Source organism: Rhinolophus sinicus, linkage group LG06 (assembly GCF_036562045.2).
Source record: "Rhinolophus sinicus isolate RSC01 linkage group LG06, ASM3656204v1, whole genome shotgun sequence".
Taxonomy (NCBI): Eukaryota; Metazoa; Chordata; class Mammalia; order Chiroptera; family Rhinolophidae; genus Rhinolophus; species Rhinolophus sinicus.
Genome location: NC_133756.1, coordinates 160,355,066 through 160,381,688, shown reverse-complemented (window position 1 = coordinate 160,381,688; position 26,623 = coordinate 160,355,066). Strand labels below are relative to the sequence as shown.

The 26,623-nt window shown below is 55.2% G+C and overlaps 1 protein-coding gene across 1 annotated transcript; it reads right to left on the bottom strand.

The window, feature by feature from the left end:
• Window positions 1-5,980: 5,980 nt before the first annotated feature.
• On the bottom strand, window positions 5,981-26,521 carry FRMD8 (FERM domain containing 8). Its single transcript, XM_019737886.2, has 11 exons — window positions 26,362-26,521; window positions 25,977-26,055; window positions 24,411-24,578; window positions 20,772-20,873; window positions 20,378-20,436; window positions 20,089-20,255; window positions 18,642-18,866; window positions 16,389-16,512; window positions 15,502-15,645; window positions 9,704-9,908; window positions 5,981-7,694 (listed from the first exon to the last, which is right to left on the bottom strand). Exons 2-11 carry the CDS (start codon window positions 26,053-26,055, stop codon window positions 7,576-7,578), a joined length of 1,392 nt encoding a protein of 463 aa, XP_019593445.2. The 5' UTR covers window positions 26,362-26,521; the 3' UTR covers window positions 5,981-7,575.
• Between the last annotated feature and the right edge of the window lie 102 nt (window positions 26,522-26,623).

Below are 26,623 nucleotides of genomic sequence, written 5' to 3'. Positions count from 1 at the left end.
GGAGCCAGGACAGCTGGGAAGGGGCAGGGACCTGGGACAATCAGCAACTGTGGGCACAGGGTGAATGGAGAGGAAGGTGACTAGTCCCAACTGTGCCCGGTGTGCCCACCCACCTCCTGGGTTTCCCCAAATAACCCTAGTTTTAAATATTTTGACTCCGTTGTCATATCACAAAAAATTTCCAAAGCAGAATGTTTTCAGGACATGGATCCTGATCTTTGGAAAATGTGAGTCCCATCACCAAATGGAGAACCGAGGGGGACCCTTTATCTAAGTACTCTTGGAGGTCCGGGACAACCCCCCTCCCCCGCCCCATCATGGACGGAAGGATGGTGGTGGCGTCAGGAGCCCGGGTGCCCGTTCTGGAAGGGAGTGGGCATGTAGCCCCAGTCCCTAACCCCCCCCCGCCCCCCATTCTGCTCAGGTTTCCGGCTGCGTAGTCCGGGTGGGCGGTACCAGCTCGCGGCTTCTGCTGCTGGACTGGAGGAGAAAAGAGTGGGCTCGGCTGCCCCCTCTCGGCCGCAGCCGGAACAGCAACCTGAGGGCACTGACCGTGGCCGACTCCTCCCCCACCCCCAATTATCAGACGGGTGGGGCAGGAAAAGCAGCCAACCAAGGGGCACCAAACTTGCTGCTTAAAACTGAAGTCTTCACCCAGGCCCAGGCCCACCATCTGTTCTGAGTGACGTTGGGTAATCTGCCTGCCTTCTCTAAAATGTGGCGCTGATTTAGACAGGGAGAAAGTGCCAGGGGGCTCCCAGATGCTTAAGTGGTGGAGAAAGACTCAGCATAATGGGAACGCCTGTTTTGATTATTCAGTGACCTCGACTACCTGAAGAGTTAGGAGGTGTCTTGGGGCCATGAAGAGCCTCTCCCACTGCCCTGACCCCCATGGGCAGTCTCGGCAGGGCCTCCCCTGGTCTGGGGGCCTCTGGAGCCAGGTGTTGTCTGAGCCAGGCCGTGCCTACCAGGCTGGTGGGGGCAAGCACTCATACTTCTCCAGGCAACCCAAGGGCAGTTGATATTTTAAAACAACCTTTGATGCATTAAAAAAGCCTCAAAGACAACCAACAGCATTAGGGTATTATGGGTTGAATTGTGTGTCCCCCCCCCAATAAAGATATGGTGAAGCCCTAACCCTCAGTGCCTCCGAATGTGACCTTAGCTGGAAATAGGTCACTGCAGGTGTAATTATTTAGGATGAAATGGAGTAGAGTGGGCCCCTAACCCAGTATGACTGGGGTCCTTACGAGAAGATGCGCATGTGGGGACACTCACACACAGGGAGAAGCCATGTGATGATGAAGGTAGAGATTGGGTTTATACCGCTGCAAGCCAAGGAATGCCACAGACTGCCGCCAAAACACCAGAAGCTGGGAAGAGGCAGGGAAGGATTCCCCTACAGCTTTCAGAGGGAGCACAGCGCTGTGAATCTTGGGGAGGAGGTGTGTCATGCGGGGTGTCACGTGGGGTCTCAGCTCCCGCTCCCCACGTAAGGACACCGAACATGGTGAGGCCAAAAAGGAACACCCACAGAGCCATAGGTAGGGGAGTCATACCACTATATTCTCGCTGGCGGCTGGGTTGGAGACACAGGAAGCAGGAGCCACACCGTCCGCAACCTGCCGTCCTAACTGCAATCCATGCTTGCCAGCCACCATCTTCTTGCTAGCCCCCATTTTTTTTTTGCTAGCATAGCCGCAGCAGTTATATTAGTGGCCAGTGGCTCACTGGTTACAGCTGACAGCCAACTAGCCACAGCTGATGGCCATCCAATCACAGTTGATGGTCATTTACTACCTGAGCCAGCACCTTTCTACGTGAGGCCGAGAGCCTGGAAACTACACTCCTGGCTCTGTCCCCACAGCAACTGAGTCTGGAGTTTGAACTGCTCAATTAATATTCTGACACAGGAATTGGGCTATACAGAATGAACGTTTATTATCAGGACACAGGTGGTCTGACAAGGCAGCGGGTTAACACCTCCAAAAACTGCCTTTACATTATCAGACCAGCTTAGGGGATTTAAGGGAAAATCTGGGCGTTCCTCCAGAGACTGCATGATGGTGCCGGAGGTCTGTTCTTCATGATGTCCCCTGTCATTGTAACTCCTTGGTGGCATCAGTGGTGAGGGGAGTAACCTGGGAAGAATGCTGAGCGATAGTTTGTAATTAGCAAGCATATGGACATTAATTATGAGCTACAGGGTAATCCTCTAAGATAAAGAGCCAAGAGGGCACGGGGAGGGCAGGGCATCCCAGAGGCATTCTGAGTTCAAGCCGCAGGGCTCCTATTACAGGGGTCCCAGCTGGGCCCCTGCTTCTCCTGCTTCATTACCAGCTCCATTTTATTTTTCAAAACTATTTTTTTCAGTTACAGTTGACATTCAGTATTATTTTATATTAGTTTCAAGTGTATAGCATAGTGGTTAGACATTTACATAATTTATGCATTAGTCTAGTACCCACCTGGCACTATATACAAACCGTTTCCCTGAAAATAAGACCTAGCCAGACAATCAGCTCTAATGTGTTTTTTGGAGCAAAAATTAAGACCTGGTCTTATTTTACTATAAGACCGGGTCTCTAATCTAATCTAATCTAATCTAATCTAACAAATGTAATGCAATACAATATAATTAATACAATATAATACAATATAATAATATAATACCGGGTCATATTAATTTTTGCTCCAAAAGACGCAGTAGAGCTGATTGTCCAGCTAGGTCTTATTTTCAGGGAAACCGTAGTTATTACAATATTATTGACTATCTTCCCTGTGCTGTACTTTACATCCCTGTGACTATTTTGTAACTATTTGTATTTCTTAATCCCTTCACCTTTTTCACCCAACTCTCCAACCCCCCTCCCCTCTGGCAACCATCAGTTTGTTTTGTATACCTATGATTCTGCTTGTTTTGTTTCATTTATTTTGTTCTTTAGATTCCACATCACGTAAGGGAGATCACATGGTATTTGTCTTTCTCAGTCTGAGTTATTTCACTTAGCACTATACCCTGTAGATCCAATCATGTGTCGCATTAACATCCCCATTTTAGAGATGAGGAAATGGAGGCCCAGACAGGTGATATAACTTGCCTGAGGCTGCACCGCAGGGAGGAGGAGAGTTAATAGGATCTGGGTCCTCCTGGAGACTGTTCTGTTCCCAGAGGAGGACAGCCATCTTGTCTGACAGGGGAAGGGAAGGTAGGCTGGGGCTGTGTTGGGAAGCCAAGGTGGGGAGGGAGATTAAAGAGTACTGAGCAAAGGCCCTGAGGCAGGAGACTGCAGGGTGTGTTCTAGAAGCCAGTGGAGCCAGTAAGTCCGGTGGGCAGGGACCAATCCAGGACAAAGAATTTTAGGGGCCCTCTTTAAGAAAAATAGTTTTTAAATCCTACTTTTGTAAATTCTATAAAACCGTTGAACACACAGTTAGGCCCTTCCAGGGCCTTGGAAGGGGCTCTTGCAAAGTGGAGGGCCCTGAAGTTTGCCCTGCATTCATTCCAGGTGACTCAGCCTCTGGGCAGGCCCAAATCTGTGTACAGAGGGTTGGGGACAGGAGAGTGGGGGAAACACGAGGAGGTGGTCCTGGAGTTCGCGTTGCTGACCACCTGCATGGAGCCTGGATTTGGGCCGGTGCTGTCTCATGGGGATGTGTAAAACAGACTCTGACCTTAGGGTGCTCATGGGGGAGGGACAGGCCCCCCCAGTGTGGGCATCATGCCCATGTGGAAGAAAGGGGAGCAGAGTGCTTCACAGACCAGGAAGCTGGCTTCAAGGGCACCTTTCAGCAGCAAGCTGACATGAAGAGCCGGCTGGGCTCCCCACAGGGATCTGGTTCCCAATTAGGCTCCCTTCCTGCTGCCCCCACCCCCTTGGCCATCTCAAGGTGCCTGGAATTGGGATGATGGGCTTCAGGCCTGCAGAGAAGTTAGGCCTCCCCCAGCACCCAGCCTCTTCCCCCCTCCATCTGCCAGGTCCCTCTACAGGCCACAAGGGTTTTTTCTCTAGGGGTAACCTGGTCTCCTCTCCCCAGCTGTGCCTGGAGCACGCGGCCACTGCCAACATGCAGGATGAGCAGTGAAGCCTGAACTGAGCCTAGAATGGGGGCGGCGGGGAGGACAACACAGTGTGTGTGTGTGTTCCGGGTGGGCAGTGTCCTCTCCTCCTGCGGTGCTGGCTGGCGGAGGTTGTGCACAGAGGGGAGAGTCTGTTGAAGACTGAAACGGCATGCGTATGTGTGGCTGGGGAAACACTCTGAATTTATGCACATGAAACAACTGGGTAGCAGTGCGGACTGGGCCATGGCCGGGGGAGGAGGCCGGGGCAGAGTGAGCCACAGAAAGGACCCTCCTGGAGAGAAGCTCCTCCAGAGTGCGGGGAGGGGGGCCCCAGTCAGCCTGAGCTTCACTCGACTGGGCAACCAGTTCTGCTCTCCTGACAAGCAGACAGGAGGCAAACGTCACTGGCCTGGAGCACAAAGGAGGGGAGAGCCAGGGTGAAAGGGGTGGTGTGGTGGGCAGGACAAACCCCACAAGATGCCTGCATCCTAATTCCAGAGCACTGAGTGACAAAGGGGAATTAAAGCAGTTCATCAGCTGACTTTATAGGGAGATGAGATGGTGAGATGGATTATCCACCTTGGCCCAGTGTCATCACAAGGGGCCTTAAAAATGGAAGTGGAAGGCAAGGGAGAGTCCGAGAAAGACATGTGAGGAGGAATGTCAGAGGGGTTGCTGTGAGGACCCCACTTTCCTGCACTGCCTTTGAAGATGGAGGAAGGGGCCACGAGCCAAGGAATGCAGGTGGCAGGAGGCGTCCAGAGCTGGAAACAGAAACCGATTCTCCCCTAGAGCACGGACACCTAGGTCTTAGCCCAGGGGGGCTGTTTCAGGCTTCTGACTCCCAGAACCGTGAGACAGTGTTGCTGCTTTAAGCCACTAAGAGTGTGGTCATTTGTTACAGGGGCCACAGAAAACGAACACAGGTAGCGAGGGCAGATGGGGCCTGGATAGAGAAAGGGCTGCAGGCCCTGCCTTTCCTTCCAGAGTGGGGGTGTCTGTGCCATCGGCAGGCCCTGGCCTCTCACCTAGATCCCGTCCTCCCTCCCAGCTTTCTGACAGGACTTTTAAAGATGATGAAACTAGCTAATACCTATCAAATGCCTGGTCAACTCCAGACCCTGAAGCACCTCACATCCCTATGAGGTAGATACTATTATTCCCATCTTAAAGGTCAAGAAGTGGAGGCTCAAGGTCAGCACCTCAGTAAGTGCCCACGATTCCAGCATCGTGTTGTCCTTGCCTGGTAGAGGACCCCACAGAAGACACGGCACCACTTACTGTCACAGATGCCCAAGGGGAGGCCCTAGTCCCAGGACCTGGCTGCTGTGGGGACACGTGACTTGCTCCTTCCAGCTCCTGAAATGTTCAGTGTGAACCCCCGCCCCCAAATGCGGCTCACTCCACAGGGCCAAAGCCAGCAGTTGTCATCGCTATGCAGCTTCCTGCGGGCCCACAGCTCTTAGGAGGGCGGCCTGATGCTGTTCCTCTCTCCCAACAGGATCTGTGGGAAACAAACTGCCCCCCCCCCCGGCCTAGGGCATGGGGAGCCCTCAGAGGAGGCATGAGAATCACCCAAACCTCCCGAGTTCTCTGGCCTCTCCCCAAGGCACTGTGCCCTGAGCCCCATCCCCCAGGTGTGGGGAGGAACCTGGCTGCGCCTGGTTCCCCTGCCTCTGCAGAGTTCTCACCTTGGTTTTCATCGTGAATCCCCAAACCTCTCCTGGACTTTCTTAACCCTGACCAACCACCAAGATTGGAAAACGTCACCCTGCGTTCTCCGTGTTGAGCTTGAGAGCCCAGAGGGCTGCATTCTTTGAGGCATAGGTAATAAAAAGCCAACATGCAGCCTGTAACCAACTTCCAGGCCGTAGTTAATACTCTGCTCAGTTCGTTATCATAAACCACCCCAAAGTCTGCTGGAAACGGGTTTTATTATTAAGTCACATAGTACAAAAGAATGAGAATAGTCAAAGGGCATTTAATAAAATGCCCTTTGTCCCAAAGGGCAGGCAGAAAAGGTTAAGGCACAATGGATGCTTAGAAAACAGGAGAAAAATGAGTAAAACCAACTCATTTGTGTACACACACACCCACCCACCACACCCCATAAGCCCATCAGATAAAAATTCACCTGACATCAAAACACTGAGTGGGATGAGAACCAGAGGACTGGGAGCCAGACGGGCTGGGCAGCCGGTGAGGGCGACTCCAGGAGAGGAGATAAGATGTCCTCTGGCTGGGACATTCCAAAAGGCTGAGGACACCTGTTTATTATGACGAATAACAAAGTCCCTGCAGCCAGAAGGCAAGCCCACCTCAAAACATCTGGAGTGTTCAAACGTCACCAAAGGGAGGAGGTGTGTGGGCTCTGGTATCTGGAGACAAGTTCCCCACCAGGAAGGGGAGACAAAGCCAGCCCTGTGCTGAGCTGGGCCAGCCTCTTTCCTGTGGAAAGTCCCTGGAAGCTCAGTGAGAGCCCCCTCTCCCCGCAAGGAGGAGACCAAGGGTTGGGCAGGGTCTCCCCCTGGGCCAGCCATGCCCAGCACCATACCCACCCTCTGTAATTTGTCCTGGAGAAAGAGGAGCCAGACAGAGGCGTTGTGGGACCTCCTGCACGTAGGGCTGCCCCCAGGGTCAGGCCAGATGCAAAATACAGCTCTACCGCTGAGGAAAAGCCAGCAGCTCCGAGGTTGTGGGCTTCTCTCGAGTTGTCCCAGAGTTCACAGGCTTCATGGAAGCAAAGCAGATGAGAAAAGACCAAAACTAAAACCTGAAGCCCACGGGGGTTCGGGAGCTTCTCCAAGTGTGGTGTGTGTGTCTGCTGGGCTTGTTGGTCCCTAGGACAGCCACCTCCCAGCACAGTGATAGCAAAAAGGTACTTTCCTTCTGGTCAGTGTCTCCTGCCGGCAAGACAAGCCTGAGTGAGCTGGGCCCTGCCTGGCTCCCTCCAGCTGCAGCCAGGGAGGGTATGGATGAGGGTCTGGCCTTCTCTGTTCTTGCCATGGTTCAACCCAGAGAGGCCCCCTCCAGCGCCTAGAGCTGGATGGCCCAGCCTGGCAGGGTGGCTAGCATGCGGGCAGAAGGAATGCGGGCATCTGGTCACCAAACTCCAGGGAAAAGACCAAAGATGTGCACTTGACCCTCAGATCTCGAGCCCTGTTCCTTGGCCACGTGCCAAGGGAGCCACCACTGGGGGCTTCAGAGCAGGGGACACTGTCCATCTTGAGAGGGACACCATGGCGAGTCCCTGGTGGGAGGGGGCAGATGGGGCCTGAGCAGGTGGTCCTGAGATGGCAGCAGGGTCCAGAGGAAGGGCAGGCCGGCCACGAGAGGGACCCCTGGGAGCCCCCAGCGAGCTCTGCACAGCCCAGGCACAGCAGTCACTTCACGCTCCAAGGCAGCCCTCCTCCCCACTGCAGGACCACAGCTTGGCCCTGCCCCTTGGGGAGGGCAGTCTGGGCCAGGTCAGGGGCCTCCCTGTGCCCTCCTCCTGCCTGGCACCACCACCCTCAGCTCTGCTCCAGGCTTTCGCTGGGCTGCACCACGGTGTAGCTCCCTTGGCCCATGGAGAGCTGCCGGCCAAAGAAGGACGTGGTGCGTTTCGGTTTCACTCGCTTGATCTGCTCGCCTGTTGAGGAACAAGAGGAGGAATCAGAGGAGGAATCAGAGGAGCGCACTGAGGAGAGGGCTTCCGGCAGCAGGGCCCAGGCCCCGGAAGCCTGGGTGCCGGCTGCTCTCCTCTTCACATCCGCCAACTTTCTGGCTTCAGTCTCCCAACTCCAACTGTTCCACCAGCGACAGGATGGGTGGGTGGGGCCTGTCACCAGCCTCCCAAATCAGAGACAAATCAGGGTTTGCATTTGATGCTGGGCCACGTGTGGTGTCTGAGCTTTTGCTAAAACCTGTTCAATAACAGACCAAAGAAACAAAACACCTACAACCCATATGACTGGTTGAAGGTGAGCCTCAACAAGATAAAAAGAATTCTTGTAAGTTAAAAATTTCAAGCCAGGTGATCAAGGTCAACATCAACAGTCATAAATCATGTTGATAATGCATCTTTGAAATGTGATAAAAATGGCACTCTACCTCTGTGGTCTTCCCCCCCCAAACCCATAAGCCCAGTCTAACCTTGAGAAAAACATCAGACAAATTCCAATAAAGGGGCGTCCTACAATATCTCCTCACAACTGTCAAGGTCATCAAAAACAAGGCAAGTCTGAGAAACTATCACGACCAAGAGGAGCCTAAGCGGACATGACAACTACTAAGTGTTGTGTGGTGTCCTGGATGGGATCCTGGAACTAACTGAAAAAGGACATTAGGTTAAAACTAAGGACTTTAGTTAATACTGTATCAACATTGGTTCATTCATTATAATAAATACACCATATTAACATAAGATATTAATTTTAAAAAATCAATCAAAGAAAGAAATAGGCAACACAAAATGAACAAGTAACTTGTGAAGAAAATATAAATGATCAGGCACATAAAAATGGTCTAACTTCACTAGTGGCCAAACACCAACCCACACAAGTTCTCTCTGGCAATGACACACACGTGTGGGTGAGGGTGTGGAAGGCAGGTGCCGCTCTGCCTTCTGGGAGGGGTACAGCGGGCACACCCTTAGACCCAGCAACCCCATGTCTAGGAACTTATCCTGAGGGAACAGTTCAGATTCCAAGTGAGGATTCGGCTCTAGGTATGTTGTTTGTTGTAGCTGAAAGTGGAAATGAACTAGTGGCCCCCAGCAGGGGACCGGTTGAAAATGCCTGTGCCAACCACACTGAGTCCCCAAGTGCTGACAACTGTGTTACAGAAAACTTACTTTGCCTTTTCTTGAATATAAAAATGACATGCTTGTAAAAAATTTAAATACTACGAAGAAGCACAAAGGGAAAAGTAATGACAGCAACTGATCACCGCAGTGGGGTCTTCTCTCCTCACACACGGAGGACGTTTTGCGTGTCGCTGCCCCGTTATCTGATTTTTTCTACCCAGTATTTTGTGAACCTTGCCATTTAATGTCGGTCTTGGTTATTTCATGACAAAAAAAATCCTTTTTAGTTCGAAACAATTCTAGGTTTATAGAGAAGTTACAAAGATGATACTACCCTCGTCCAGCTTCTCCCGATGCTAGCATCTCCCACTGCTGTAGTGCGTTTGTCAAAGCTAAGAAATGAACATTCGTACAGTAGCACTGAGTAAACCACAGACGTGTGGATTTCACCAGGTCTTCCACAAATGTCTTCTGTCTGCTCCAGGACACCATCCACCATACGAACTCATTCAGGGCATCGCATTTTTATCAGCTGCACTGATCCCACAGGATGTGGTTCCATCGCTCTGTACCCACAGACAATGGGAGTTTCTAGTCTTTCACATCTGGACAGTGCTGCCGGAACACAGCTGAGGACGCAGCAGTGAAAAGGGACAGGACTCTTACGCCAGGGCCCCAGTGGCCTCTAGTTCCTGATCACAGCGCTCAGATGACGTGACACTCACACCCAGCCCTCCTGTCTTTCAGCCAGCTGTCGGCTGCAGGCTACCTCAGCCCTCCCGTGGCATGTGAACGTGTACGTGTGTGTGTGCATGTGTACACATGTGTGCGTGTACCACAAAGGGGTCGCTCACCCTCCTCCACATAGTCAATGGTGGACAGGTGCTGGATGCGGCTGCTCACCACGCTGCTCTGCCTCCGCAGCTGGGGACGCTGAGTGGGTGGCGGTGAGGAGCCAGGGCCCCCGGCGGTGCCGGTCAGGCTCTCCTGGGGGGCGGCGGGCTCCGCCGCCTGGTTCAGCTCGATGCAGTACTCGATGAGGCTGCTCATCAATTCAGCCTGGGAAGAGAGGGGCCAGCGTGAGGCCTGGAGACAGCCTCAGCATGGGCCCACCTCTCCATGCCCTCCGCAGAGCCCCCTGCAGAGGGGCAGATGCCCTGCCCTCTCTCTGGTAGAGGAGGCAGATGAGGAAACAAACAGCATTTACACAAGAAAGGAGGTGGGAGGCAGGTGCTCTGTGGGCCAGGGGGCAGTGGAGGCCTCCCATCTGGGGTGACTTTAGAGGTCAGTCCTGGTAGATGAGCAGGGGTGCTGGGTCTGGGAGGTAGGGTGGGAAAGAAAGAGCATTTCAGTTAGAAGGCCCAGGCTGGGAAGGCAGTGGGCTGGAGCCAGATGGGGAAAGCAGCTCAGATGCTATGGAGAGGATGAGGAAGGGGGAACCAGGGCCCAGGCAGGGCTTTCTGGGCTGAAGGAATTGTATGAATGTTGGCTGAGAGAAAAACCTGCAGGGCCAGAGGACAGGAAGGTGGTAGTGAGGTCACGGGGTGGGGGTGGCTGCTTGAACACGTTCTTCAAAAGTGCTGCCTTTTCAGGGGCAGACGGGTGGCTCAGTTGGTTAGAGCGCGAGCTCTGGGCAACAGGGCTGCCGGTTCGATTCCTACATGGGCCAGCGAGCTGCACCCTCCGCAACTAGAATGAAGTCAATGAGCTGCCGCTCAGCTCCCAGGTGGTCAGATGGCTCAGTTGGTTGGAGCGCAGGCTCTCAGCCACAAGGTTGCTGGTTCGACTCCTCGACTCCCGCAAGGGATGGTGGGCAGTGCCCCCGGCAACTAAGATTGAACACAGCACCTTGAGCTGAGCTGCTGCTGAGCTCCCGGATGGCTCAGTTGGTTGGAGCACATCCTCTCAACCACAAAGTTGCCAGTTCAATTCCCACATGGGATGGTGGGCTGTGCCCCCTGCAACTAACAACAGCAACTGGACCTGGAGCTGAGCTGTGCCCTCCACAACTAAGATTGGAAGGATAACAACTTGACTTGGAAAAGTCCCAGAAGTACACACTGTTCCCCAATAAAGTCCTGTTCCCCTACCCCAATAAAATCTTTCTTTTTTTAAAGTGCTGCCTTTTCAACAAATTTGAAATACAACACGATATAAAAGGTGAAGTGACCAGATGTCAGTGGACACACCCTGAACACCACTGGAAGGGGACGTCAGGGGGCTGACAGATCCACAGACAGGAAGCTGTTGGCACATGGTGCCCCTTAGGCAACAAATTCTTACTGGGTGCCCACCAGGCGCTGCTGTAGGCTGGGGAACACAGCAGGGAACAGGCAGACAGAGTGCCTACCTTGTGTTCCCAAGGATAGAACCCACTGGGGGAGCATTGTCAGAGGCCACCGGGGTGGCCCCAAGGTGACAGAGATGTGGTTGGGTCCCCGCCCACCCACAGTGCAGCCCAAGTCCTCTCTGACGCCACACAACCCACCCTAGGCCCAAACCCTGCGTGGACCCAGAAGCACGAGCCAGTGTGCCATTCTCCACACCTGCTGCTTTTTCTCCACCAAGGGAGAGTGGGCAGTGGGCTGGCGAGTAGGTGGGCAGCTGGTGGGGACAGAGAGCCCTGAGCTGTAAGAACAACAGGGACGCCCTCTAAATTCCTCTAACACAGTGTGATGCTTCTGAGCCTCATTCAATGCAATTTAACATCCATTCCAGATAAAACTCAGCAAACTAGGAATACAGAAGGGCATTTCCTCAACGTGCTGAAGGGCATCTATAAAAAACCCACAGCTAACATCACACGTATTGAGAGCAAGACTGAACGCTTTCTCCTAAGATCACGAGCAAGTCAAGGATGGCTGCCTCCACCAACGCAGCGCGGCACTGGAGGCCCAGGTGACTGCTAGCAGGCAAGATGAGAGTCACGCAGACTGGAGAGTCAGACACACCTGTCCTTAGTCACACACAACAGGATTGTCAACAGAGAACAATCCCAGAGAATATGCAAAAAAGCTGCTATAACTAGTGAGTGAGTTTCACAAGGTTGCAGGATGTAAGAACATGTGGATAACAAACTAAACTGTATTTCTATATGCCACAGTGAACAACTGGAAATTGAAGTTAAAAACCATACCACCTATGATACCAAGAAAGAAAAGAAAAGAAAAGAAAAGAAAAGAAAAGAAAAGAAAAGAAAAGAAAAGAAAAGAGGGAGGGAGGGGAAGGGAGGGAGGGAGGGAGGAAGACAGATTGACTTAGGGATAAAAGATGTATAAGACACGTATACTGAAAACTATGAAATGTTAGTGAAAGAAATCAAAGAGCAATTAATGGAGATAAACAAATAAATGGACTGGATGACTTAAAGAAATCTCTCCCAAAGACAATATTAATAAAATGAAAAGTCAAGTCACAGAAAGAACGCATTTACAAAACATATGCCTGATAAGGGATTGGTATGCAGAATGTATAATGAACTCTCACAACTCAATTAAGAAAACAAATAAATAACTCAATTTAAAAAAGGACAAATAATTTGAACAGACAATCCATCAAAAGAGATATATGGATAGCAAATAAATACATTAAAAGATGATCAATGTCATTAGGAAAATGCAAATTAAAACCATAATGACGTATCACTATTATACAGTTATTAGGATGACAAACAAACAAAAACTGACAGTAACAAGTGCTGAGCAAGGATGCAAAGCAACTGGAACTCACAGACACTGCTGGTGGGAACGCAAAATAGTCCAGTCACTTTGCAAGACAGTGTGATGGTGTCCAGGAAAGTAAACCATGCTTATCATACAATCCAGCAATCCACTCCTAGGTGTTTATACAAGAGAAATGAAGGTATAGGCCCCCACGAAAGCCTGTGCACAAATGTTACAGCAGCTTTATTCACAAAAGCCCCAAACTAGAAACAACCCAAACATCCTTTGATGGGTGACGAGGTACCCACACAATAGTACAGCCACAGAATACTAGTCAACAGTAAAAAGAATGAACCAATACACCACACAATATGGATGAAATCTCAAAAGCATGAAGCTTAAAGAAACCAGTCTCAAAAGGCTGCAGACAGCGTATATCCTGGAGGGTTGTACCACAATTTTTAAATCAATTCACCAGTTGATGGACATTTGTCTTGTTCCCATTTCTTTGGTTATGAACTGCTATGAACATTTTAGTACAGGACTTTGTGGGGACCTGTCTTCTTTTCTCTTGGGTAAATGTGTCCGTATTATATGATAAATGTATTTATGTGACATTCTGGAGAAAGCAAAACTCTAGGGAGAGGTAAGGAGAGGTGTGAAATAGCAGAAGAAAAGATGAGTCTAAAAGAAGTAGAATATACAAAACAATTTTTAAATGGCAACTCCAAAGAAAAGTTGGCAAAAGACTTCAACAAAGGCTATGCAGATGGTGAATAAGACATAAAAGGTGCTCAATCTCAGCAGTGTGGGGGTGGGATGCCGAGTAAAACCATAAGGAGATTTGGGGGTGATGGAAATAAATGCCAATAAAAAAATGGGCAAACGGGGTTGGCCCGGTGGCTCAGGTAGTTGGAGCTCTGTGCTCCTAACGCCGAAGGCTGCCAGTTCAATTCCCACATGGGCCAGTGGGCTCCCAACCACAAGGTTGCCAGTTCAACTCCTGGAGTCCTGCAAGGGATGGTGGGCAGCGCCCCCTGCAACTAAGATTGAACACGGAACCTTGAGCTGAGCTGCCACTGAGCTCCCAGATGGCTCAGTTGGTTGGAGCGCGTCCTCTCAACCACAAGGTTGCCGGTTCAAACCGACTCCCGCAAGGGATGGTGGGCTGTGCCCCCTGCAACTAGCAACGCAACTGGACCTGGAGCTGAGCTGCGCCCTCCACAACTAAGACTGAAAGAACAACAACTTGACTTGGAAAAAGTCCTAGAAGTATAAACTGTTCCCCAATAAAGTCCTGTTCCCCCTCCCTAATGGATAAAAAAAAAGGGGCAAACGATGAGAACCGACATTTCACCTCTAGGAAGGTAGATAAAAAGCAAATCAGCTGCTCCACAGCTTGACTGTGGTGGCGGTGGTTACAAGGGTGTGGAAATCTGTCAAAACTCATTCATAAAATGGGTACACTTTATTGTAAATTATACCTCAACGAAATTGACTACAAAACAAAGGAGACAAAATCATAGGGAGACACCACGACTCATCCACCAGAGTGGCTAAAACGGAAAAGCCTGACAGTCTAGGTGTTGGGAGGAGCTGGTGACAAGCACTCGTCTCCCGCCGCGGAGTGCAAACTGGGACAGCTGCTTTGGAAAGTGGCAGTGTCCACTAAGCGGAGGACGTGGCCACCTGTGAGCCAGCCACTGCCCTCCCGGCATGAACCCCAATATTTGCACAAAGGCCACGCACAAGTGATGACAGCAACACCGTTTGCAACAGTTGCAAACTGGAAACTCGAGTGTCCTTCAGCAACAGAAAGCATGGAAGAGTCAAGGCTGGCAAATTTAGACATTGGAATAGCAGAGCGCAACGTGGAAGATCAAACCACTGCTCCGTGCAGCAAGAATGGAGCTCATGGACGCAGCGCTGAGCGCAAGAAACCAGACAGCAAAGAACACACTGTGGGATCCCACTGCCAGAAGGTTCGAAACCGGCAGGACTCTGGGCGGACACAAGTCGGTGGGAGGGGCGGGTGGGTACACACAAGATTTGGGCACTGTTCTGTATGTGTATTATAATTCAATAAAACATTTACTTTAAAAAGAGATCTACACTAGTGATGTAAAAATTACGAAGTCATCGCATCAAGATGGGACAGCCGAGTATTCGGAGCCGGGAGAGGGAAGAGCTTGTGGACACTGGGGCAGAGAGAGAAGTCCCTCCAGAGGCCGGGGAAAGGAGGGCCAGCAAGGAAGACAGGAGAGAGGCCAGAGGTCAGGGAAGCCACTGCAGGGGACAAGAAAGGTATTTCCAGGAGCGCCTGGTCAGGCTGAGACAGACGGAGGACACACATCTGTGCATCGGGGGTGGCAAAGCAGAGGCTGCTGAACAGGGAGCAGGGGGAGTGCAGGCTGGCTCTGAAGGGGTGCGGCACAGAGAGAGCAGAGAGCAGTGTGGCAATGGAAGGTCTAGAGACCCAAGGGGGTGGCAGGAGGACATGTGTGCTTTCAGAGATGGGAGTCCCTGCAGCATATCCACGTGCAGAGGAGAGAAGCGAAGAACACAGTCCTGAATGGGCCCTGTGGGGGGAGGGCAGCCTCTGCCATGATGAGGTGGGGGGGGACAGGGCAGGAAGGCAGACCCAGTGCTGACTGAACCCACCACCCACAGGAGAGTGAGACAGGCTGCAAAAGCACAGAGGGGCCTTAACCCTTCCACGTCTGCTCCTCATCTGATAGCATTCAACTCGCAGGGGGGCCTGGAGGACAGGGAGCCCTCAACTAAGCCACGCCCACTGCAGGCAGGCCAATGTGGACTCTCCAGACCAGGCCCAAAGAACTTACCAGGGCGGCTCCAGGTCAGCAGAAGTCAGCTACCCAGGTCCCCACGCCCTCAGCCAGCAAGCCTGGAGCCTCCAATCATCTGGGACCCCAGAGCCCAGCCTCCCCTAATCTCACCCCCCACCTCCGGTGAAGGCGGCACCCTACTACCTGCTTGGAGTAGACCTTGAGAAGCCTGTTGACCGGTGTGCCCTCATTGTGACCATCGAACTCCAGCCACAGGACAGACTCCTCCTCCTCGGGGGAGGTGTGGTCCCACGACAGCTCCTGGAAGCGCAGGCCCAGCAGGACGTGCTGGCCCGCGGCAGACACAGAGCTAGGACTCCCCTGCACAGAGACCGACCCCCGCACCGCACCCTGCTCGGGGCCACCAGGAGGGGACTGAGTGTGTGAGCTTCTCTAAGGAGAGGAGTCCCTGCTCTCATCAGACCCTCGAAGAGGGCTGGGGTTCAGGGGGGCTAAGGAGCCCCAACCCACAGCACTTGTCACGAGCAGGTCAGGGCCCTGAGATCTGGGGCAGTCAGGTGGGGAGGGGAGACCTTTCCCAGGCCCAGCTGGGCCCAGGCATGTGGGGACACTGATGCCCTGGCATCCCTCTCTGGGTACAATCAGAAGTCACTCAAAACTGTTCTGCTGGTTGGGAGGGACTCCTGCGCTAAGGGGCTGCTGACACCACCTTCAACACAGGCAGCCAGCAGACATCCAGTGCGAAACGCAGGGAGAAGCGGGACTCAGCCAGGAGGGCTCCAGGAAAGCCAGCAGCGGGTCTCTAGCCGCTGGGCAGGCAGAAGAGCCAGGCCCTGCCAGTCCCTCCAGCCAGAGGTGCTCATCCCAGCCGCAGCCCCCTGCCCTGGCCAGCCCCCTGCCTAGCACACTGGGCAGAAAAGCCCCAGATGACAGTGAGAGCCCCAGGAACATCCGAGGGAGGGAGGGGACCCCAGTCCCCCCAGTCCCAGGGGAACCAGGAAGGCCTAGGTCAGGACCCCACTGTCCCCATCTCCGACTGCCCACAGGTCCCACTCGGGAGCTAGACGTACCTTCTCCCTGTGGTCGATGACATGCACGCCCTCCAGATTGATGGCCACAGTCACTGGCTTTCGACCACCCCGGTGCAAAAAGCCCTGGGTCGGTTTATCAACCTCACCGTGGAAGAAGGCACACCTGTGGAGAGGAGCTGGTGTTAGCCTGTCCCCTCCAGTGCCAAGAATGACGGCTCTGGGTCTCAATTCACGCACCAACCAATGCTCTCGCCAGGCCCTGCCCGGGTACCTGAGAAGCTTAGCTGTTTGGGTGACTGAAGGTTAAATGAAAACCTGCCCCAGGGCAGGGAGAAACCGAGGGGGACGAGAGGGAGGCTTCTTGGAGGTGGTGGCATCTGAGCTGGTCGTGTAGAACAGGAAGCTTTGACAAGACAGGAGGAGGAACTGGGCAGCACAGAGAAGGGGGGCACCACAGAGGGAAGAGCGCGAACCCAGATGTGGACACAGCAAGTGATATTCAGGGAACCGCCAGGAGCCCAAGGACCCAAGAGCTGAGGCTGGGTCAGCCCCGCTGCCTACTGCCCGCCAGGCCAAGACCCTTCAACAACAGAGCGGGGGGTAAAGGCTGCACCTGCTTGGGGCCCGCGAGGGTGCAGGAGCTGCCCAAGGAAGCGGCTCCAGGGTTTGGCACTGAGAAGGGGACAGGGTGCAGTGGCCTTGCGACATCAACCCACTGAGCTACCACCTCCTCCCTCCTGCCCAGCCAGCTCCTCTCCCCCTCCTATGGCTGCCCCAGACTCTCGTCCCCTGCCCTTGGCTGAGCCAGAGTCCTAGTTAATCCTGCTTTCTGACTGCCTGCACCCCGCACCACAGGACCGGACACAGCACCTTCCATTCCTGTGAGCAGCTTGGGTCGCTGCCCAGCAGGCCCATGCCTGTCCCCACTCCTGGGAGACTTCTGCAGGGTCAGCTGATGGCTGGGACTCCTACTTTACTGAGAAAACGGAAGCAACCAAAAGAGGGGCCACTCGCCCATCCTGATCTGTTTTCACTCGCTACTGGACCATCCCTATTAGCACACACTTTGCCCATCATCAAAATGAAAAACCTGGCCACACCGCACCCACAGCTCCTGCTCCACCTCGACTCCCCTCCACAGCATGGCTCCTGGAAGGTGTCACTCACTGTCTCCAATCCAAGCTTCACTCTCCTCTACCTACTGCTTCCTCCACAAGGCTGGAGCCAAGGTCAACTGTCAGCCACTCAGGACACGTGGAACTTGACCTTGAAGCAGCAGCATGGATGCTTGGTCACTCCCTCCTCGACACCCCCCCTCTGCTGGCCTTGCAGAGCTCCCTCGCTGTGCTGGCCGGGGTCCTCCTCCCGCCGAGACCACTCACCCCCTTGGCCGTCTCGGGATCCACGATTTCAAACACCATCTCCTCAACGATGACTCACCAGTTACTACCCAGCTGTAGACCCAGAAACCCAAATGCCCACTAGGAACTGCCACCTGGGTATCTACAGAGCATCTCAAAACCAACATGTCTGAAGCCAAGCCCCTAACCTTCCCAACCCACTCCACTACAGGCTCCCATCTCAGCCGACAACAATGCCATCCTCCAGTTGCTTGGGCCACAAACCTGGCATCTTCTCTGCCTCCTCTCCCGCTCATCTATCCAGCAGATTCTGTCGACTCCACCTTCCCCAATTCTGGAATTGGAGCATGTCTCACCTCCTGCATGACCACCATCTGGCCAGACCCACGTCACCCCTTCAGAGTATTGTCACACAGTCTTCAATGGTCGCCTGGCCGCGCCCCCGCCACCTGCAGTCTGTTCGTTACTTCTACTCCTCAGTGTCTCTCTCCACTAGGAGGCAGCTTCACCAGGCAGGGCTCAGTCTCTTTACTGACCGAGGTGTCGCCAGCACCTACTGCCGACACATGGCAGGTACACAGAGCTACTGGCCAGATGTTGACTGTGTGAACGAGAGCACTGGCTGAGGGGAGGTCAGCAGGTCCACGGATCAAGTGCCTATAGCAGGTGAAGGAGAGGCCCTGTCCAGGGTACCCTGGCTGTGACAGGAAGAAGGGAAGGACAGGTGTCCAGCTGGGGACCCGTGGGGCCTGACGCGCTGGCATCAAGGCACATCTCATGTGAAGATGCAGCTCAGCTGGAGCAGAGATGGGCTCCCTGGCAGGCCGCACTAGGAAAGGCCAAGACAAGTGGCTGGGCTGTCAGGCAAGGGGACAGAGGAGACCCCAGGGCTGTGGCCGCCCATGACGATGGCAGCCAGGGAGCTGCTCACCCGTAAAAGGGCAGCTCGTGGCACTTGAGCAGGTAGGCGCGGTAGTGGGTCCTCAGGGAGGCCTCCTGCTCACTGTCACTGCTGACCACTTCCTTCACCTTGCGGTAGGCGTTGAGCAGGCCCTGCTCATCTGTCCCAGCCTTGGCCGCCCGGCCCCGAAGGGCAGCAAAGAGCCGGTGGCCCCGCTTACACAGGTGGGCAGGGAGGAAGGAGTCCAGCTTCTCCCTGTGGAGGAAGAAAGACGGATGCCTGGCATGAGGGGCTCTGTGGCTGGGGGCTGGCCAGAGGTGCCGAGGTCCTCAGGGTCCAGGCACGCTCATGGGGGAGCGCAGGGGACCCCTGAACACAGCCCGCCACAGATCCCATTGCAGCCATCCCAGCAGCATGCCTTCAGGCGAGAGGCCTGAAGGAAGGTTGGGAGATGGAGAGAAGAGCCAAAACCAGGTCCACCCAGAACCAGGCTGTGGCTGGAGGGTTTCAGAGATCCGCTGTTGTCACCAAGCTAGGGAGGTTTGGATTCCTGAACTAGTGGAACTTTTACATCAAAAAATGGTGTAGTGCCCCAGAGCTATCAATGTTTTGTTCTGCCAAACGGGGGTGTAAAAAAGCACCAACCTCCAATGCACCGGCACAGGTTCGTGAAAGGAAGGGCATTTTCAATCACACACAGCAGAGCAGGCAAGAACCTGGTGTGACTGCTCTGTCCTTCTCATCCTAGGCAGCCCAGGGGTTACGTAGGCCCTGGCCGTCCCAGATAAGCCACAGCGGGAGCCTCAGTCTTTGAGCATGCGCGCCCGCGCCAAGCCTCGGCTTCCCCGCGCGGAAGGGACGCTGATGCCTAGTTATACGGAAAGGCGCTAGCATGTGCCTGGCCTGCAACTAGCACAGAACGCATGTCACTGCAGCTGTCCCTGCTGGGGCTTCTCTCTGAAGGACCAAACACCCCAGGCCACGGGGAAGGGCAGCCAGTCCAGCAGGAGGGCTGAGGCGAGGAAGGAGCATGTGCTGGCCCGGAGAGGCCCAACTGCAGGGCGGCATGCGGAGAAGGTCTCCAGGGGGCTGCCCACCCTTCTCAGGGCTGCCGCGTGCATTTTCATCATTTGTCCCCCCACAGAATCCCTGACTATGACTGCACTTAAACAAGCCCAGCGCCCTCCTGACCTCAGATGGAGGCTGGATTCTGTCCTCGCGCACATGGGGGGCTCCTTGGGCTGGGGTCCCACCCAAGGGGATGTCACTTCACCCAAGTCTCCCACTTCCCAGGGAGGACGAGGAAAAGGTAGCTTAGAGGAGTGGGGTGACTCCCCCAAGGTCACCAGTGTCAGGGCCAGCCCTGGGCTGAGCCCACCTGACTCCAGGACCTCGCGAGACCTAAGAGCACTTGTAAGGAGGACCCTGGGGCAAGCCGCCACCCCCCGCCCCTGCCTCAGGTCATGCTGGCTGTCACCTCAGGGTACAGGCAGTGAGCTGGCCCGGTTGGTAGGGCCCGAGCTGCACGCGGCACACCAGGGCGCCCAGCGCCTCGCAATCCTCCAGGTCACACGGGTACCGTGCGGCCAGCACGTTGCCTTTGGCCTCTTCGTAGAGCAGCCGCAGGACGTCCTCGTCGTGGATCTGGGTGGCAGGGAGGGGCTGCTCAGCTGGCTCAGGGCGCCAGCGTTCAGAGGTCTAGGGACAGGGAGGCTGGACACAGGGCGCCAGCCCTGGGTGCTACTGCTTGGGGCTTGCTGCCTTACCTGGAGCTCCCGTCGCTTTGGGAAAAACACGTTCCTTCGGAACTGCAGGGAAGGCTCATCTGGGGGGAGAGGAGTTCACAGCTTGGCCACCCCGCTCAGCCCTGCCCAGCTCTCCCGACTGGCCCAGTCCCCAATCCTCAGGCTCAGCAAGCCTGATGAGAAAACCCAAGGGCTGTCCAGCGAGTGGGGTGGGTGGCTTATCTCGACATGCTCACTACCCCCGCCCCCCAGTGCACTATCTCCTGGCCTCCTCCAGGGACGCCAACCTCTCCTGAGTGGTCCTGCCACTCAGCCAGGACAGCTCCAGCTGCCACCGGAGGAGGCCTGGCTGGGCTGGGAGTCAGTGCTGCAGACCCAGGGGGGCCGAGATGCAGCCGCACAGCCGCACACTGACCTGTGGCCACATCATCGTCTGGGGCATCGGTGAAGCGCAGCAGCAGATCCGGCCACTGGCGGCCCAGCTTGTAGGGCTGGTGCTTGGGCTTCAGCTGCACCTCTGCAGGACAAGAGGGGAAGCGGCACATGAGGCCTGTACCAGCACAACTGCCACCTGCCACCAACAGCAACATGCGGCAGTCATGGCCAACACCAACTGATGGGTACGCATGTGCCCTGCAATACCCCATCCTCATTTCCGCCAGAGAAAACGGGGCTCAGAGAAGTTGCTTGTCCAAACTCACATAGCAAGCGAGGGGGGTCAGGCTCAGGCAGAGCCAGCCTCCGACTGTTCCCTACAGAGCCCAGGGTGGGCTGGAGCCGAGAGGCTGTGGCAGAGAGAAGTTGGGGGGGGGGGGTGCGGGCGGGGGAGGGACAGTATAGATGGAGCCAGCACGTCATCAGGAAGCAGAGGGGCTGACCTCACCACCCCTGGCAAAGCCTGGGCCTTCCCCTGGCCAGCCCCCAACTCCAGCCTCTCCCCTGGGAGCTCCACCTGACCTTCCATCCTGCAAGCTTCTGGCGTCCACGGCCCACAGGCACCATGCACCATGCCTTCCAGCTCCCCCACCTCACTTCCGTCTCTCACTCCCTCTCCCACTCCGCTCCTGCCGCTCTACCCTTCTTCAGTCATTTGAACATTCCCAGATTGTTGGTGCTTTGAGGCCTTTGCACTTGCTGTTCCTCCTGCCTCAGACACCCTTCCCCCAGATCTTCACACGGCAGGTTGGCTCGGGGTGCAGTTCAAGTGTCACCTTCCCTAGACCCTTAATTAAGGCTGCCCCTCCTTGCCATGTATCACCCAACTGAAGCCCATTCGGTTGCCGGTAACAGTGGTTACCGCTATCTGACATGACCTCACTGTGCCCCCCCTAACTGGTGAGTGCCACGTGGGCAGGAGCGCCTCTGCCCAGTTCACTGCTGTACCGGACCCGCCAGGTGCCCTCACCATGGGTCAACCTCTCCACTCCAGACTCAACATCCCGGGCCAGGAATGACAAATCAGTTTCCCCTCGTGCACCAGAGCCCCATGGCTTCTGAGAACTCTGAGGCCATTTCCAAGACCATCTGGTGATGAACAAAGATGGCTGCCGGGGTGCAGGAGGGCAATATACACGCTACAACATGTCACCCCTGCCTTCTGAATGCCCTGCTGACCCTTATCCCCCACTTCACTGCTGCCACCAGAGGGCCAGGTGCCTTGTCCCGCCAGCCTGATGCCAACGGTCCTCGTCGACCCTGACCTTCACCCAGAACAGCAGCCACAGCCTCCAAACTGGCCTCCTTCCCTGCCTACAGCCTTTTCCACCCAACCCCTGCACTCGGCTTCTTCACACCCCCTTCTTCTCCCATCACTTCTCTGATCCCGATTTCCTGGTGGCTCCACGGCCCTCATTTCCAACCTAGATCCTTGGCCACACCTGTCTGCAACCACAGCGGCCCTACCACGCCCCAGGACGGGAACGTGCCATGTGCAGCAGCATCCTCTCCCCTCCACGAATGGCTCCCTCATCACCCCCTCCCCCTCGGTGGCTCAACCCCGAGCACACTCTCAATCTGGACATTCACTGAAGCCCGAAGAGACAGTGCCTGCCCGAGGCCACCAGAGTTAGTGGCTAAACCAGAAGAGCTCTGCCTACAAGCGTCCTGCCCCACACTTTAGATTGCGAGTTCCCTGAGGCAGGACACCTTCGATTCTGCTCCCTACTGTACCCCCAGCAACTAGATCGCTGCCCACACGAGCAGGGGCTCCACGCATATTTTTTTGTGACATGAATGAGGTAGCTGATGACGGATGGGACCCCTGGACACACTGGGAAAGGGTGGACCTGGGGCAAGGGTGCCTTTCCTTCCGCCCAACCCAACCAGCCTTAAGCCTCAAGCCCCAGCAGCTCAGAGGACTCCCGTTAACAGAATAGACAACGCTGACCCCGTGGTCCCACACATTCCAGATGGGGCCTTCCCGCCGAGGCACCACACGTGACTGACAGTCCCTGGAGCCCTGCTGCATGCAGACTGACAACGGCATTGAGAAGCTCAAACCCTTCCAACATCCAGCCCGAAGCGTGGACCAGCAGACGGCACCCCCTCTGCCTCACAGCCCTGGGGCATCTGGTCAGTACTTCACCCATTCAGGGCATTTGGGGGGGACAAAAGCTCTGAGGGGCCCGAGTCAAAGGTCAAGTGGCCTTTCGGCCTTCCTGAGCCCAGCCCGGGAATAAAGTGGGCACTGACTTTGTGCCGGGGCCTCAGGCCACCCTCCTCCTGAATGGGGCAGGGCACCCGGCTAACCAGGCCAGCAGGGCCACACAGGCAGCCCATTCATGTTCTGGAGGGGAGAGTAGGCATGTGATGAGGAGGGAGTGGGGATGGAGAAAGTGGGGGCGGAGAAAGTGGGAGGAAACAAGCTGTCCAGCTGCAGGGACAGCGAGCCTGGCAGGGGTCGGCCACATGGAACTGCCACCCCCAGTTTTTCAGACACAAGCTAAGGGGCCCACAGTCCTGACCAGCAGCCTGGAGGGTGAAGGAGGGGCCAGTGAGCTGGGTGGGGAGCAGCCAGAGGAGACTGGTCAGCAGGAAGAGGGTGGGCGAGAGCAGCAGCTGGGCAGGAAGCTCCAACGGGCGGGCGGGGTTTGGGGGGGACAGGCACGCCCTCTCCCACCAAGCCAGCTGGTATCCTCCCCCTCCACGACAGAGGCACAAACCCCAACCACTAGGGGCCCCAGGGACCAGCCGTCTCCTCTTACCCCTGCTTCTCTACACGGAAGGAGAAAGTTCAAGTTCATAAAACATGCCTGGCTCTGGCACTGGTTGGGGCATCCTCCCCCTGACCCTTTTCCTGTCCAAGCCAGCAGGCTGGAGGCCTTACGCAGAGGCCCCAGGAGTCTCCCAGCCCTCCCCGCCCCAGGCCTGAGGGGCTGGGGAGCCACCAGCCCCACTCCTGCTCCATCCCTGCCTTGGGATCTCAGCTGGAAAGGACAGAACCTGGGTGGTCACAGGCCAGAAACCAGGCAGGGCTGCAGGCCCCTTGCAGAGAAGCTGTGTTCCCACTCGTCCTGCCCCCCCGGCCCCCAACCTCAGGGAAAGCCTCATCTTCAGGAGTGGCTGCTGGGTGCCATCTTCCTCTCTGCCCTCAAGGAGCAGAATGCATTTCAGAGGCCAGCTGGGGGCCACGCTGGCTTCCATTTTGATCTCAGTCCTACGATTCACTGGTCCCACCACTCCAAACCTCAACTTCCTCATTTGCAAGACAAGGCTGGGCCATGAACATAAGGAGAAATTCTAGTCACAAAATGCCAGCCCAGGTTGTGGCACAGACCATGGGCTCGTTGCATGCAGATGCCTTCCCTCTCTGTCCCAGTCCTGCTCCTCCTGATGCCCCAGGATCCTTACTGCTAAGGTTGATGGGCAGGCTCAGCCTCTCCTCTGCCACCAGCAGAAAGAAAGGAGTCCTCTTAGGGCTCTGGGTCCTCAGTTCCAGGACACACACACACAAGTCCCACCCACCCGATGTACAGTGGCCACAGGCGCTAGAACTGCCCCTCCCTCCCCACTGGTCACAGCCCTCCCACTTGGGTTTCTTGTGACCAAGCCTTACCCAGCAGAGGGGAGACAAGCCAGAGCGCGAAGGCCTCCAAGGCGCTATCTGGGAGCTGCAGGACCTCCCGGATGGCACGGTGCAGCTCGTGGGCACTCAGGGATGGCAGGTTCTCCACAGCCAGGGGCACCACTGAGTCATCCGCTAGATATACCAGTACATCAGCTCCTGTAATGAAAGCCAGGCAGGGTCAGCTGGGCCCACTGCTCAGGCACCCCTACTGGGGCTGGAGCCCCCCCACTACACCCCTTGAGATGACCAAGGCTATATTCCAGAGGCACAGCCCTAGCATCCCCAAAGGACACTGGGAAGAGTGCCATCAGTTAGGACTTGAGACCCTATAACCCAGCAACTCTGCCCCAGGGAACAATCTAGCCCCACCCAAACCCCCAAAGGTTCAAATTAGGGATAGCCACTGCACACACTCTCCTGGCAGCCCCAAGGGCTCTGCTGTGCTTCCTTCCTGACGAACATTCCACATGGGGACTGAAGCAGAGACTGAATCCATCGTAAGGTTATAGCGATCAGTGTATCAGGTTAGGAGAGGTTGTAAGCCACTGTTATCTTTAGGCAAGTTGCTGTCTCTCTCTGGCCCTGGCTAAGATGGGAACTGAGGGTTCACAACCACCCCAGGGTAAATCAAGTTCCAGGGCTCCACTTCCTGAGGACTCAATACCATGGTCTTTCAGGATAGTCTCAAATATGCCAAGAAAAGTACAAGTTGAATGTTCCCTTGTGACAGCCTATGGGATTCCTATTTGAAGGCCAGAACCAAAGGGACACCCTTGGAAGAGCAACCAGATTCAAATGTCCATCCCTGGAACTGCAGGTACCGTGAAGGAGCACTGAGCTTGGAGGCCAATATACTCGGGTTCCAATCCTCGCCTGGACCCCAGCTAGCTGGCTGACTTCAGCAAGTTAGTGTGAGGGTCAGCTGCCTCTCCTATAAAACAGGGCTAATACCCCTTCCTCAAAGAGTGGCTGCAAGTTAAATGAGGTGAAGCCTGTGAAAGGCAAAGGCAGTTTATCATGAATACAAGGGAAGATGCTTTTTGGATCCCCCAGTCTGTTGCCCAACAGCTACTTTCTTAAGAGATCATAAAATAATCAAAAGGAGACTGAGATTCAGACCCCCTTTTCAGGCAGGAAAAATCGAGGCACTGAAGGCTACAGCATCCTGTGACTTAACCCCTTCAGCGCCTAATTTTCTCCCCATAAAATGAAGATAATGATCCCTGTTTTCAAAAGGCTGTTTGTGAGGGGGAAAAAAACAACAAAGAAAGTTAATATGTCACTTTTCATTCATGAGATTTCTTTTGAATTTCACAGCTCCTTGTAATATGTTCATTTTACACATGAGGAAAAGGAGACGTAAGCAGACTATTCAACTTGGCCAGTAGCATAGTGAGAGAACTGGTCCTCCAACTTCCATTACTTTTCCACACCTTATTTGTTAATTAACACGGAAGATTTTCTTTAATAAAAGAGATGACAAGCCAGGGCCACTTCCCCGAGGCTGGGGCCCCAGGAGGGCATGGTGGGGAGGAGATGAGGGAAGGGACCCACCTCGGGCACCCACGGAGGACACGCTGCTTCGATGGGATCGCTCAGCGGGCTGCTCGGCATTACCTTCCGTCCCGTCCATCTGCAGAGGGAAAGAGAAAGTGCAGTTAATGGGGAGTACGGGATGGTGGGCTGGAGAGCCCCTCGAGCTCACTGAGGAAGGGAGGGGTTCCGGGCTGATCTGTGAAAGTGAACAACGGTGGCTGGAGGCACTGGTGTTTAGACCAACGGGGTGATGGGGGGGGGGGGCGTCCTCAGCCGACTAGAGGTCAGGGCGGGTGGGAGGGGTCAGGAGGGGTTTGAAGCTCAGCTCGCCGGGATGCCCAGGCAGGGCACCGCACAACGCCGTCGGGGCGGGGGCCCGCGCACGGAGTCGCCGCGCTCTCACCTGGCAGGGAGGCAGCTGCCACCGCCTCAGCCCAGGCTGCTGCCCTGATTCCGACCCCCAGTTACGGCAGGGGTTCTGCAGCGGGTCGGGACTCCAGGTCCCGCTCCGGCTCTAGCTCCCGAAGCTGCGACGCGGAAGCAAAGGGGGGAGGAAGCGCGGCGCGAAGGGCCCCGCCTCCCGACCCGCGGGAGCCAATCCGAGCCCGGGGCCGCCGCGCACGCGCCCTGCTGAGTCCGTGGGCTCACGCCCCCCTCCAGGGACC